We start from the raw sequence: 14,324 nt of genomic DNA, 5'->3' as shown, positions 1-14,324 counted from the left end.
ATTTACCACATCCCCTTACCCCCTGATATTGCCCACCTGGGACTGACATCCCAAAACATTTTTTAAAAATTGTGCATTTTTCTTCATAATTAAAATTAAGTGAATTTTTAATTAAATTAATTAAACTGATTGATTTTTGATAATAATAATTAAAATTTTATTTTGCTTATGCATAAAAATATTATTCTATATTTTAACATTTCATCTTAATGCTTCTATAAAAAAATCTCTGTATGTTTTTTGCAACCAAAAACGGATTGGTCATTGGTTCTAAGTAACACAATTCCCTTCATTAATTCATTGACCACTATTGGCTATTGATTTTGCCCTTTTTATTCTAATTTCCTTTATTTTTATTATCTTTGTCATCATTATTTTACCATTTTCACAGGCAGTGTAATAGCGTCCACTTTGGGGCCCACGGAGACATTTCTGGGCACATTTGGGGCAGTTTTGTGTCTGGGGAGGGAATTCAGAGAGAACTTGAGGGTCTGGGGGCCCCTGGGGGAGCCGGGCGGGCGCTTGGAGGGGCACTCAGGGATCCTGAGGGGCAGTTCGGGGTCCGGGGGAGCACTCGGGGGTCCGGGGCCCTGGAGGTCAGCGAGGGGAATTTGGGGCCCTTCGGGGTCCGGGGAGCACTCGGGGGAGCTTGGGGAGATTTAACCGGGTTCCTCAGGGCGCAGGGCGCGGCAGGAATTTTAGGCGCGGAACTGTGTTCGGAGGGGCTCTGGGGCCGCGGGGGATGAGAGGAGAGGAATTCCCAGAAGTGGCTGTACCGGGCACCTGTGGGGCTGGGAGCACTCAGGGGATCCGAGGACGGTTTTAGGGGGTCCCGAATGGGCGCTGAGGGCACTTGGGGATCCCGGAGGGTCTGGGGGACACTGATGGGACAGATGGGGGCGGTACCGGGGTTCTGTGGAGCGCGGGGCATGACGGGCGTTGTAGTCCCGGCCCTAATGGGGCTCTATGGGGCCGCAGAGCATGACGGGAGTTGTAGGCAAAAGAAAAGATGGCGCAGACCCCAGGCACCGCCCCCAAAGCCATGATCCCTGACGCTTATTGGTTGGAAGCAGTGATGGGCGGGACCCTCCGCCAATGGGAGGTGGCGGGGACGGGAACAGCCCATTCCAGTACAGCTCCAGTGCCCCTCCAGGCCGTCCCAGCACAGCCCAGTTCATCCCCAGTACAGCCCAGTAGAAACCGAGTTCCCCTCCAATCTTTCCCAGTACAGCCCAGTCCCTCCCAATACACCTGAGTTCATTCCCAGGCCCTCCCAGTTCATCCCAATGTCATCCACAGTATGCCCCAGTATTGCCCAGTCTTCCCCACAATGTCCCTAGTTTGTCCCAGTATCCCCCAGTTTCACTCACAGTTTCACTCCCAGTATGTCCCAGTGTGTCCCAGTGTACCCCCAAGTCCATCCCAGCCCACCCAGATTCCCCCTCAGCATTCCTCATGTTCCCAGGCTGTCCCAGCCCTCCACAGCATCACTCCCAGTATGTCCCAGTGTCTCCCACAGCATTCCCAGTATTCCCCAGTATGTCCCAGTCCTCCCCAGTGTTTCCAAGGACAGTTTAATTTCTCAGGGCTGCCGTGGCAGCCAAACCCAGCAGCGGGGTCAGTGCAGTGCCCATGGCCACAGCCCCTTGCAGTGCCCAGTGCAGCTGGGGCTGATGATCCACCCTCACAGCTGGCCCAGGGCTGGTCTGGAGTGGTTTTGGTGGCACCTTGGGCTGGCACACACCTGAGGAGGGTGTCTGTTTTCATGGGGAAACTCAGGAGTTTTAGATTGCTCCAAACATAGAAAAAGGGAAAGCCCCTCTTAGGCTGGGTGCAGCCAGCTCTGCAGGCACAGCAGGTCCCAGGTGAGTGAGGACAGACAGGATGGGCTGGGGCAATGTGGAGCAAGGTTGTCCACGCTGGGCCAGAGCTCAGGGCACAGCTTCTCTGAGCAGGCCAGAGCTCCTGAGGGGAGACCCTGGCTCAATATCAATCACAGAATGCTGCAATCACCTCTGATCTAAAGAGAAATGTAATAAAATACACCCTTTAAAACAGGAATGTGTATTTCTTACAAGCTCTTTGAAATCTTTCTCCACAACTGGAAGAGGAAAACTTTAATGACCCTCTCAGGGCTTTGGTGTTGTTTACATCAGACTCAGTCCCTGAGAGTGTCTTCAAAAAACTTCTCAAGAACTCAAAGCTAAATTTAAACTCCAAAGTTTCTTGAAGTTTTAATGGGTCCCACTGAGGAACAGGACTGAGAAAGTGTCCCCAGGTTCCAGTCAGAGCAGAACACTGGAGGCAGTGATGACAGCTGGGGACAAGCAAGGGGAAGGTGGCTCTGGTGCTGAGCAAACCTGGATGTGTTTCAGGAATGCAAAGGGCCCAGGCCTGAGCCCCAGCCCCTGGCAAGGCAGATCCTGTCCCTCCCTCATTGCTCAGGGCTCTTCCCGGGATGGGCACTGGCATGTGGGGATGTGCAGTGCCAAGGGCAGGACCATGGGGCGGCCCCTGCCAGGCTGCTGAGCAGGGACAAGGAGGCACTGAGGCCCCAGGGCTGCAAGGGTCACTTGTCCCCTCGTGGCCTCAGGCCCAGGGCCAGCAGCCATGGCCAAAGGGCTGCACAGGTTGGCTCTGTCAGGGCCTTGCAGCTGCTGCACATCCCTGAGCCCTCTGCAGCCCAGGCTGTCCCACGGTGTCCCTGCCCTGCACCTCTGTCCCTGCAGGCTGTCGTCACCCCCGGCTGCCCCACCTCGCTGGCCCTTCCTTTGCTGGCAGCTCTGCCTCCTGCTGCCCCTGCCTGGACACACAAAGCCTTGGGCTGATACCGAAAGGGTTTATTCCATTTTTACCTTGCCTGGGAACTTTTAACACAGGAACAGGGTGTGCAGGAGCTGCTTTTCCAGCAAGGACAGTTGGAAGTGTAGAAGACATCTGGCTCAAGGGTGCAGTGATACAAAAAGCAAGGACTGAACCTGGGAACTTCGGGTGGGTTTTATGGAAATGAGTAAATTGTAATACACATTTAGCGACTGTGTATAAGCAACACACAGGTAGAGTTACATGTCCACATACGGTTAGGAGTTATCCCTCACTAGACCCAAGGCCTGAATAAATGATCCCCTCTTAAATAGCAAATTAGTGTTAAGGAGTCTTGTTCTGATATTTCAGAGATTTGGTGGCCATGGGGCCTCACAGAACCCAGGAGTCAGCTGTGACTCTGTGCAAACTCATGGAACGAAGGGTCCATGGTGACACAGCGGAATCCCATGGAACCCAAATCCATTTTGGCACCCTGGGGCCACATTGAACCAATGGCCCATTGTGATACCACGGATCCAAGGAGACCATTGTGACCCTGAGAAACCTCTTGGAACCAAGGGGCCATTCTGACACAGCAAGGCCTCGTGGAACCACAGGTCCATTGTGACACTGCAAGGTCACACGGAACCAAGGTGGCCATGGAACCAAGGTTCTGCCATGGAACCTCATGGAACAAAGGGACCATGGTGACACTGTGGAACCAGGGAGACTGTTTTTGGCAGTAGGAAAGCTCATGGAACCCCAAGTCCATTGTGACACAGCGAGGCCTCATGGAACCAAGGGAGCATTTTTAAACTGTGTGGCCTCATGGAACCATGAGCCATTGTGACACAGCGTGGCACCTCATGGAGCCAAGAGTCCATTGTGACACTGTGGGGCCCTGTGGAACCAAGGGGAGCACAGTGACTTTGTGGGGCCTCATGGAACCATGGAGACTGTTCTGACACTTTGGGACCCACTGGAACCAGGGGTCCATTAGAGCATGGCAGGGCCTCATGGAACCAAGGGGACTGCAGTGAAAACTGTGGGTCTCCATGGGATGAAGGGTCCAATGGAACCATTGTGTCACCATTGTGTCACCATTGTGTCACTCTGGGGCATCATGGATCCAAGGGTCCATTGTGACCCAGCAGGGCCTCATGGAACCATGGAGAGCATTTCTACATTTTGAGGCCTTGTGAAACCAAAGGGCCTCTGTGGCACTTCAGAGCCTCGTGGGGCCAAGGGGACCATCGTGACACTGTGGGGCTCAGTGACACCAATGGTCTGTTGTCACACTGCCAGGCCTTAGGTGTGGGTGCTCTGCTTGTTTTTTCTACCTGTGTTGTGATCGGGATTGAAGGTACTTGAGAGGGTAGTTCGTGTTCAGACTCAGGTTCTTCTTGTTTCTTATCAGTGTTGCAGCCTCACAACTGAGTTCTGCAGTCTTTCATTAGCAAGTCACAAAATGGCCAAATATCTCTTGTTACAACGTCTTTTAAAACTATCCAATCAAGAAATTACACCGAAATTATTTTCCCTTTTGACCCAATAACTGATCCCTCTAAGCCAGCAGTGCAGACTTTTCTGTCCAATCACAAAATATCACCCAAACCCATGAAGAAGGAGGTAAGAAGAAGGTAAATGAGAAGAACCTGTCTCCACCCTAAAACCTCCATCTTGCTTCATATTTATTACTATGTTCTAAACCCCCAAACTCTAACTTTTCCACCCTGTGGTTGTATACACGTCTAACCAACTGCACACCTGTAACCCCAGTGCTATTAATCAATTTTGGAAGCCTTCTCCACAGCCTCAGGTCAAATGCAGTGTTCTCTTGCAAGTCTGTGCCTTTCAGCACAGCAAGTTTAACATTCTCAGCATCCAGGGTTCCAACACTCATGGAATCAGGGACACTCCTGTGACACTAAAGGCCTCACTGAGCCATTGTGACACCACAAGGCCCCATTGAACCGAGGGGCCGTTGTGACACTATGGAGTGTTGGCAGGCCAAGGGGCAGCTGTCACACTGAGTGGCACCATGGAACCAAGGAGCTGCAGGGCCCATGGAACTAAGGATTCATGGAACAGTGTGGGACCCCACGGAACCAAAGGTCCATTGTGACATTGTGGGGCCCATTGGAATCCTGGAGGCCATTCTGACACTTTGAGGCCTCGTTGAATCAAGGGGCTCTGCAGGGCCCCATGGAGCCAAGGAGACCCTTCTGACACTGTGAGTGCCCATGGAACCAAGGGTCCATTGTGACCCTGTGGCACCAAGGAGACCCCTGTGACCCTGCAAGGCCTCATGGAAGCAAGGGACCATTGTGACACTATGGAGCCCCATGGAAACAAGAGGCCAGCGTGACACATCTGGGCCTCCTGGAACCAAGGATCCAATATGACACCACCAGTGTGACACTGCAGGGCCCCATGGAAACAAGGGGCCAGTGTGACCCTGTGGCACCAAGGAGACATTTAACTCTCTAATGGAGACATTTAAAAGGAATGACAATAATCTGTGTCCTCTGATTTGGATGTACTGAAGCAATATTATCAAGAGTTTCTCAGGAGCTCTAAACAACAAACCAGCTTTTACTGGGAAATTTAGAAAATCAGAGAAACTTTGGCAAACGTTTTAATATAGCATTCAATCAACAACAACAACAACAACAACAAAACTTCTCAAAGCATTAACTTGGCCCACTCAGCTTCACAAACTCTAAGCCTGTTCAATTTTAAGTTAATCAATATTTGCAAGAGTACAGAAATAGAAGAAGTAGATACAGAAAGAGAGAAAAATAAGATACACAGAGAGAAGCACACACTCATCTACCAACTCCTGGATTCCAGCAGTGTTCAGATGGAAATTCCAAGAGGAGGTAAGGTCAAGATGTGTGCTTGCCTTGTGGTCAGCCTTAAATACCCCTTGGTCTTCCTGGGCCCTTCCCCCAGGTGGGACTTGGGGTCATTTGGTCACTCAGGAGCTGGGCTGGGGCTCCAGAGGTGGCTGTGGAGCATTGCCTGTGCTGTGCCAGGGACTGGCAGACACTGCTGGGCTGGGATAGAGGCTCTGGGAGGATTGGGGTTCCAGGGCAGGGCAGGGCTGGGGTTCCAGGGCAGGGCAAGGGTGGACCTGCCCTTTCCTCCCTCACACATGAAATGTTTCCAGCCAACAATCACCTCCAGTCTGTCACAATCTGCACTTGGAGGTGAAATTCCAATTCTGGCCATGACCACCTGCAGGAGAGGGACAGTTCTTTTCCATAGGAAGGAAAGCATAGAGCCCTAGTGCATAGGAAGTCAGGTGAGAGCCTCTTTAGGCCAAGGCCAGCCAGACTTGGCAGGAATGGCAGATTTTGTCTGGGGGCAGTCTCTGGATATAGGGAATTTTGGAGACAGAATCCAAATTTTGCCCATGGGCGCCTGGAGAAGCAGCACAGTTCTTCCCCATAGGAGGGAAAGCATGGAGCCTTCCCTAGTCTTTTGTGGACAGGTAAGCAGTGACCCTTAAGAAATGACTGCCAGCCTGATTTTTCCTGGCAATATGTCCATGGGAACAATCCCTGGATATAAGGAAATAGAGATGAAATCTGAATTCTGGCCATGGACACCTGGAGGAGAAGGAGAGTTCTTTTCCATAGGAAAGAAAGCCCCGAGACCCAGTGCTTCAATAGCAGATGAGAAGAGACCCTGCAGGTGCCAAGCTGTCAGGCAGCCCCTGGAGGCCAAACCAGCCAGACCTGCTCCGTGTTCCCTTGGTTCCTTGGGGCCCCACAGTGTCCCAGTGGTCTCCGTGGTTCCCAGGCCCCACAGTGTCACGGGACTCCTCTGTTCCATGAGGCCACAATGTCACAATGGACCTTTGGACTCTGGGGGTTTGCAGTGTCACAATGATCTCCTTTGGCTCCACAGGGTCACAGTGGAACACTGATGACACGAGGCCCTGCAGTGTCACAATGGACCTTTGGTTCCCTGCAGCCCTGCAGTGTCACAAAGGCCTCTTGGTTTCACGAGGCCCCACAGTGTCACAATGGTCCTCTTGGTTCTGTGGGGACCCCCAGGGTCACAATGGTCTCACTGGTGCTGTGAGGCCTCACAGTGTCACAATGCTTTCCTTATTCCATGGGGGCTCATAGTGTCCCAATGGTTTCCATGATCCCATGAGTCCCCTCAGTGTCACAATGGAATCCTTGGTTCCATGGTGCCCCACAGTGTCACAATGGTCTCCTTGGTTCCATGAGGTTGTGCAGTCTCTTAATGGTGTCTCCATGATTCCACGAGGCCTTGTAATGTCACAATGGACCTTTGGCTCCCTGGGGTCTCGCCATATCACAATGGTCCCTTGGTCCCATGACACCCCAAAGAGTCATAATGGTCTCCATGGTTCCCTGAGGCCCTGTGGTGTCACAATGGTCCCTCGGTCCCACAGGCCCCACATTTGTGGGGGGAGGGGGGGGGGGTCATGACCCCAAACTTTGGGGACTGGGAGGATTGATCCTAAAATTTGGGGTTTAGGGGGTTTGACACCTCGGGGGTTGGGAGTTTTTGATCCCAAACTTTGGGAACTGGGGGAGCTTGACACCCCAGGGTTTGGGATCTTGTTTTTTTTTTTCCCAAGATTTTGGAATCAGGGGGTTTCATCCCCAAATGTTTGGGTCAGGGTGGTTGGCAAACCAGGTGTTTCAACCCCCAGGATTTGGGGTTTGGGGGTTTAGACACAAAAATTTGGAAACTTGGGGGGTTGACCAACTGATTTTGGGGGATTTAACCTCAAAGTGGGGGAGATCAGGGGGATTTGACACCCCAGGGTTTGGGATTGGGGGGGATTGATCCCAAAGTTTGGGAATTGAGGGGTTTGACCCCAAACTTTGACGAGGAGGAGGGTTGGACAACCCAGATATTTCAAACCCCAGGAGTCGGGTCTTGGGGGTTTTAACCCCAAACTTTGGGGGCTGGGGGTGTTTGACACATCAGGATTTGGGATTTGGGGTATTTGACCCCAGACTTTGGGAATTGGGGGTGTTGGACACCCCAAATATTTTGAACCCCAGGATTTCGGGTCAAGAGGATTTAACACCATCTTTTGGGAACTGGGGAGTGTTTGACACCCCAGGATCTGGGATTTGGGGGGTTTGGGGCAGGGGGGAGGTTGACATCCCAGAGTTTGGGTTTGGGGCTGTTTGACCTCCCCCCTCCCAGTGTTGGGATTTGGGGTGTTTGACCCCAGTGTTTGACCCCCCGGGTTTGGGATCGGGGTTGGGATAGGAGCCATTCCCTGGAAACAGCGGTGGGATTGGGATCGAGAACAGGAACGGGAATGGGATCAGGATCGGGAACTGGCCCGGGAACGGGAACAGAAATGGTAATGGGATTGGGATCGGGAACAGGATCAGGGAACGGGATTGGGATCGGGAAGGGGAGAGACCCTGACTCAATAATGGAGCCCACCCCCAGGGAGCGATCCTGCTCCAGTCCAGGAATGGACCCATCCCCTCAATCCCGGACCCCTCCCCAATCCCAGCCCCTCCGCAGCCGCTGACCGGACCCTCCCTCAATCCCAGCCCGCCCCAATCCGGATCGGAGCCATTCCCGGACCGGACCCTTCAATCCCTTCTTGGGGCGGCTCCTGCCGCTTCCAGCCCATTTTTGGGACTTCCAAGCGCCTCCGGGGACCCTCCCCATTTTGGGGTGTTGGGGTGGCCCCAAGGCCGCACCGAGGGCCGAGGGGGGATGGAAACCCCCAAACCCGGGGGGCTCCTGGGGGTCCCCAGTTCCTCCCGGCCCCGCCCCGAAGCAGATCCTGGCCAATCAGAGCGCGCGGCGTTGATGACGATTCAGTTCCCAGGCAGAACTCGGCGCTGGTCCCGCCTGGCGATTTTCAGCCAATCAGCGCCCGGGACGGCTCTGACTCATCAGTTGCCAGGCAGAGCCCAGCGCCTCTCGCAGCACCGGCCAATCTAAACATACAATCGAACACACCTTAGTAAAACAATTCATACTACAAATATACTAAACACGAAACCAAACACCACTATAATGTCTCATACAATTTAACCAAACAATTAAACTTTAATAGCACCCTTAAACACTCTAAAAAAATTTAAATAGTTTTAAGAAATATAATTGCAGATGGGTGGTTTTATATGGATATTGGTTTTTGGATTGTTTGGGTTAGATTATTTTTAAAAAAGGATTTTTATAGGAATTTAAACAGCTGAGAAGGAGCCACTCTGCAAACAGAATTGACTGAAAATGAATGGGACAAACATCATTAACTCTGAAAGTTTTATTCACTATCAGATACATCCCAGCCACCCAGCCCCACACAATCCCAATCTCTCCACTCCAAACTGGGATCCCAATTCTCCCAATCTCCTCCCAACCCCATCCCACCCGGTTAGCTGTGGAATCGAGTGAGCTTTGTGGGATTGAGGTTTTTTTGAGGGGGAACAAGCAATTTGAGGTGGGATTGTACCTTTATAGTTTAAAATCCAGTTATTTTCAGTGGGGTTGAGTGTTTTTGTGGTGACAAATTCATCCCTCTTGGCTTTTGAAATGCAAAGAGATGGAGAACACTGCCCAAAATCATCCCAGAACCCACAAATCCTCCAGAAGTTGAGTTCATGGTGTCCAGGGTGAGTGCAGCTGCCGGCGGCAGGAACAAATGAGATGTTTCTTGGTTTCACAAAACTCCAAAATCCATTTCTTATCACCAAAAGACAGGGAAAAGGCAGAGCCATGGGATTTGTATAGGGTATCCCAGGGGTGGAGTTTGGGTTTGGGTCAAGGGAGGAATTATTGGCAACACAAGAAGGGTGAGATCAAACTCCTGCCTCTCAGCAACAGGGGCACTCCACACAGAATGCATCCCTAAATCCTAAATTCCCCCTAAAACTCCTGTGAAATGGTGACACTTCAGATATTTTTGATCAGTTTCTTTAATTTAACCCTGTTTTGGCTGTGTTTGAAGAATACAGATGAATCAGAGGAAAATTAGGGCCAAACCAAAAGGATAACCAGTCAGGTGTGTTCCCAGCATTGATCACAGGGAATGTGGGTCACCAGACCTGTGCCCAATGTGGGTCCTGCAGTGGGGGATGGAGCTGGAGCAGAGCACGAAGCTCTTCCTGCAGGCGGGACACTCTTGGGGCTTCCGTTACTGGTGCCTCTGTTGGTGTCTGGTCAAGTGAGAGCTCTGGGTGAAGCTCTTCCCACACTGGGGACACCCGTAGGGCCTCTCCCCAGTGTGGATGCGCCGGTGCCTGACAAGGTTGGAGCTGTGCTTGAATCCCTTCCCGCAGTCAGGGCAGAGGAAGGGCCTCTCATCTGTATGAGCTCGATAGTGCAAGAGGAGATAGGAGTGAGTCTGAAACCCCTTCCCACACTTGGAACACTCGTAGGGTCGCTCCCCAGTGTGGATCTTCTGGTGGACAATCAGGGCACCACACTGCCTGAAGCTCTTCCCACACTCCCTACACTCATAGGGCCTTTCCCCAGTGTGGATCCTCTTGTGGCTGCTCAGGTGGGAGATCCGCCTGAAGCTCTTCCCACATTCCCCACACTCATAGGGCCTCTCCCCAGTGTGGATCCTCTTGTGCTGGATCACGTTGGAATTTGACAAAAAGCTCTTCCCACATTCCTCACACTCATAGGGCTTCTCCCCAGTGTGGATCCTCTGGTGCTGGATCAGGTTGGAGTTTGACCTGAAGCTCTTCCCACACTCTGAGCACTTATGGGGCTTCTCCTCATCATGAAGCTGCTCAGGGACCACCAGCCCTGAGCTCTGGCTGAAGCTCTGTCCACCTTCCTGGACCAGAGCGCATCTTTCCTCCTCAGATCCCCTCGATCTGCGTTTGCAGCCCCTCCTGGTGCAGCTCCCATTGGGTTCCTGCACCATGGAGCCACTCAAAACAGCCTCTTCCACAAGGTTCTGCCATGGGGATTTGTCCTCTCTGCTCTCCACCCTCAGCACCTCATCTGCGGGAGGAAGGACAAGGAGAGGATGGGATTTGCCTCCGTGCCACAGGGAAGGGCAAGGAGATCCCCCCAGTGCATCCCCGGCAGGAGGGCACCGGCGGCGGGGCTGTCCTGCAGCTGGGGGCCATGCTGGGCTGGGAGATGGAGCAGGAGAGAGGGGGAAAGGGGCACTGACTTCCTCCTCACCTGCCTCGGTGTCACAGGGCATCTTCCTCTTCCTCGCAGCCTCCTTCTCCATTTCGTGAAGGTTTTGGGAATGGGAAATCCTGTTTTGGGAGGAAAACAAGGGATGAGCACAGTGAGTTTTGTACTGTTTCAAAGCAAAACAGGGAGAGAGTCTAAGCCAGAATCACAATTGAGTAAGAAAATTAAGATCAAGGCAATGATAGAGAAACACTGGCTTAACCTGACAGAGTCAGGATATAACCGGACACCCCGTTGCTCAGGGTGGTGGTAGCAGTCTGATGAAATCGTGTCTGCAGTCCGGCTGGAGTGATGAACGTGATTCTGTCAAAGCAGTGATCCTGTAGAAGGGTCTGGTCTTCCTTGCAGGTCCAGTGGTGGTTATGGAGCTCTTGTCCTCTGGGAATGCAGTAGGCAAGGTGGTCGTGGTGTTGCAAATGGTGAGATTATATCCAGGCAGGAATTCTTGGTTCCTCCCCCTGGGCAGAGCATCCCACAATGGGATGATGTAATTTTATCAGTGCTGCAGTGACACTCAATGGCCCATTAACAGAAGATGGCCCCTGGAGGGCGTTATCAGGGCTGAGCCATGGAAGAGATAAAGAACACTGCCCCACCTGTTGATAACAGTTTATGGAGATGGTGACTGAAAACACTTTTGGTTACATCTGACATTGTAACCTGAAACAGTGAGGCAATCCCTGCTCGGGGTGGGGGGTGAACACCACCCCCCTTACCCAAACTGGCTCAGGTGTAAAACCCCCACCCTGGGAAGGCCACGCACACAGGGGACAATGTCACACTTGCCCTGCACCAGGGGAGATCTCTGTCCCTGTCACTCCCTTGCTCTCTTTTTCTTTCCATCTCTCTCTACCTCACATTTACTGTTCAATAAAATCCACTTTGGAATTGATCTTGCTAGCACCTTAATTGGGGCAGAGGCATCTCTCTAACAATTTCATTATCCAGATTGCAACATTATTTTACACAGTGAGTTCAGGGCTCTGTTGTCTGACCCCAGGTGCCTTTGACAACAGCATGGTTCTCTCCTCTGAGGAGCTTGTGGCTCTTTCTGGAGGAACTTTTGGAAACTTGGATGCAGCTTCCTCTGAGTGACTTTAGGGAGAACTTATGAGGAAAATAGCTCTTGTGGGTGGCCAGTTTAAAGAAAATATTTTGTTGTCCTTCTTTGAAAAGTCTGTTAAAATCACTGGAGGAAAGGGACCAAATGATACCAGCAAGACTGACAAGGATCATTCACCACCCGGTGAGGAACACAAGGCTACTTAAATCCTACAAGAAGCCCAGCTCAAGTAGCTAAATTCCCAAATAACTCCTGAATTCATGGGCTTTGGGGGAAGAAGCATTATTTTCTTGGTCCCTGTCACCTTTGTGAAAGTTACACAGACCTTTCCCTTCCTTTTAATAATCTGTATTGGGCCAAATTTCCGTGTTTGGTTTTTTTTTTTTTTGGAACCTGCCAGCATCTGAGCTGGAGCTGTGCTGGAACTGATGAAATTTGGAATTGCCAGAGAATTGCTTCTGTTGTTGGTCTATTAATGTTTGGGATTTATTTGTGTTTCCATCAGAAATGACTTGTGGGAAGAGCAAATCTTCCTCAAGGCATTTTATGTAGGGTTAAATTTGATTTCTGCTGAGTTTGTTTTGTCCAGTGTCCAGGAGATGCTCAAGGGGTCTCTGGTTTTGGTTTGGCCCTAATTTTCTTCTGACTTGTCTTTATCACTTAAAAACACCTGAAAAATTACTAAAAAGAGTATTGACCAGAGATGTCAGAAGTCCCACCATTTAAGAGGTATTTGAGGTGGACTTTACTGTTTGGGAACATATTCTGGAGGATTTGTGGGTTCTTGGGGGATATCTGGTAGTATTCTCCATATCTTTGCACTCCAAAACCCAAAGTGGATTTGTCTGTCACCTCAAAGTGACTCAATCCCACCTCAAAATGGCTGGTTCTCACCTTAGTCCCATGCTAAAATTGCTCAATTCCACAGCCTCCAGGATGAGATGGGGTTGGAAGGTGATCGGGAGAAGTGAGATCCAAATTTGAGGGTGTGGGGTCAGGATTGTTTGGGGCTGGGTGGGTGTGATTTATTTTGATAATAAGTAAAACTATCAGAATTATTGATTTCTGTGCCATTCATTTTCTGTCAGTTCTGATTTGATTTTCAGAGTGCTGCCTTCTCAGCTGATTTTGTTTGTGTCCTCCTGTCCCAGACTGAAAAGCAAGATGTGTTCTATTTGCCATCTGTATGGCAGTTGTCCTGTGTTAAGTGGGCAGTTTTTCCTTATCTCTTCCACAATCAATCCTCCCTCAGGACAGACATTTGCTGATAATGGGCTATTGAATGTCACAGCATGAATGATAAGAAATGTGGAGAGTTTTGTGGATGAATGGCTTCGTGAGAAAAGACATGACTACGTGCAGTTAGTGAAGCAGTAGTTGAAAATTGCACAGTGCAGCAATAGCAGATGTAGCAATAATATCTTATGTCCTTGGGTAAGCTGGTTCCCAACAGTAGAATGGTCAGCAAAAAGATAAATGTAAGGGAAAACAAAGCAAGCTCAGAAAGCTCCAAAGGCGGGGTTGACCTGTTTTTAATACACCAATGATGAGCCTAATTTTTGCAATATGCATGAGCTTCATTATAACGGGTATAACTGTACATGTGTGCTTGAAATAAACTGAGACTTGTTGACATTATAGAATGGACTTGTCTCCCGTCATTATTTACATCCTTGTCCTCCTCCTCTTTATTCTCCTCCTTGTCCTCCTCCTCCTCCTGTTCATCTTCTTTCTCCTCCTCCTCCTCTTCCTCATCCTCATTGTCCTCTGCATCTTCATCCTTTTCCTCATCCTCATCCTTCTCCTACTCGTCCTCGTCCTCATCCTTCTTCTCCTCCTCCTCCTCCTCGTTGTCCTCCTCCTCCTCAACCTCATCATCCTCCTTGTCCTTGTCCTCTCTCTTCCTCCTCCTATTCCTCCTCTTCATGCTTCTCTGCCTCCTCCTCTCCCTTGTTCTCCTCCTCCTCCCCATCTTCCTTATACTTGCCCTAGTCCTTGTCGTCTTCCTCCTCCTCTTCCTCCTCCTGCTCATCCCCTTTCTCCTACACCTCCTCATCCTCCTTGTCATTGTCCTCCTCCTCATCCTCCTCATCATCGTCATTCTTCTAATCCTCCTCGTCCTCCTCCTCGTCCTCCTCCTCCTCCTCGTTCTCCTCCTCCTCCTCCTCATCCTCCTCCTCCTCGTCCTCCTCCTCCTCCTCGTTCTCCTCCTCCTCATCCTCATCCTCCTCCTCCTCGTCCTCCTCCTCATCCTCCTTGCCCTCTGCATCTT

General features: G+C 50.9%; 2 protein-coding genes across 2 annotated transcripts in view; one reads left to right on the top strand and one right to left on the bottom strand.

The window, feature by feature from the left end:
• Window positions 1-14,324, top strand: part of LOC144246561 (uncharacterized) — a 1,050,450-nt gene that overhangs the window by 710,107 nt on the left and 326,019 nt on the right. The window lies entirely within an intron of this gene.
• LOC144246437 (uncharacterized) overlaps window positions 1-14,324 on the bottom strand; it is a gene marked incomplete at its 5' end in the record, with an annotated part of 88,342 nt that overhangs the window by 37,300 nt on the left and 36,718 nt on the right. The window contains 2 exons of the mRNA XM_077783830.1: window positions 2,126-2,128; window positions 9,969-10,611. Coding sequence (XP_077639956.1) covers window positions 2,126-2,128; window positions 9,969-10,611 — 646 coding nt within the window. The remainder of the gene's footprint in view (window positions 1-2,125; window positions 2,129-9,968; window positions 10,612-14,324) is intronic.

Source organism: Lonchura striata, chromosome 6, assembly GCF_046129695.1.
Source record: "Lonchura striata isolate bLonStr1 chromosome 6, bLonStr1.mat, whole genome shotgun sequence".
Taxonomy (NCBI): domain Eukaryota; kingdom Metazoa; phylum Chordata; class Aves; order Passeriformes; family Estrildidae; genus Lonchura; species Lonchura striata.
This window is presented reverse-complemented; position numbering and strand designations above follow the sequence as displayed.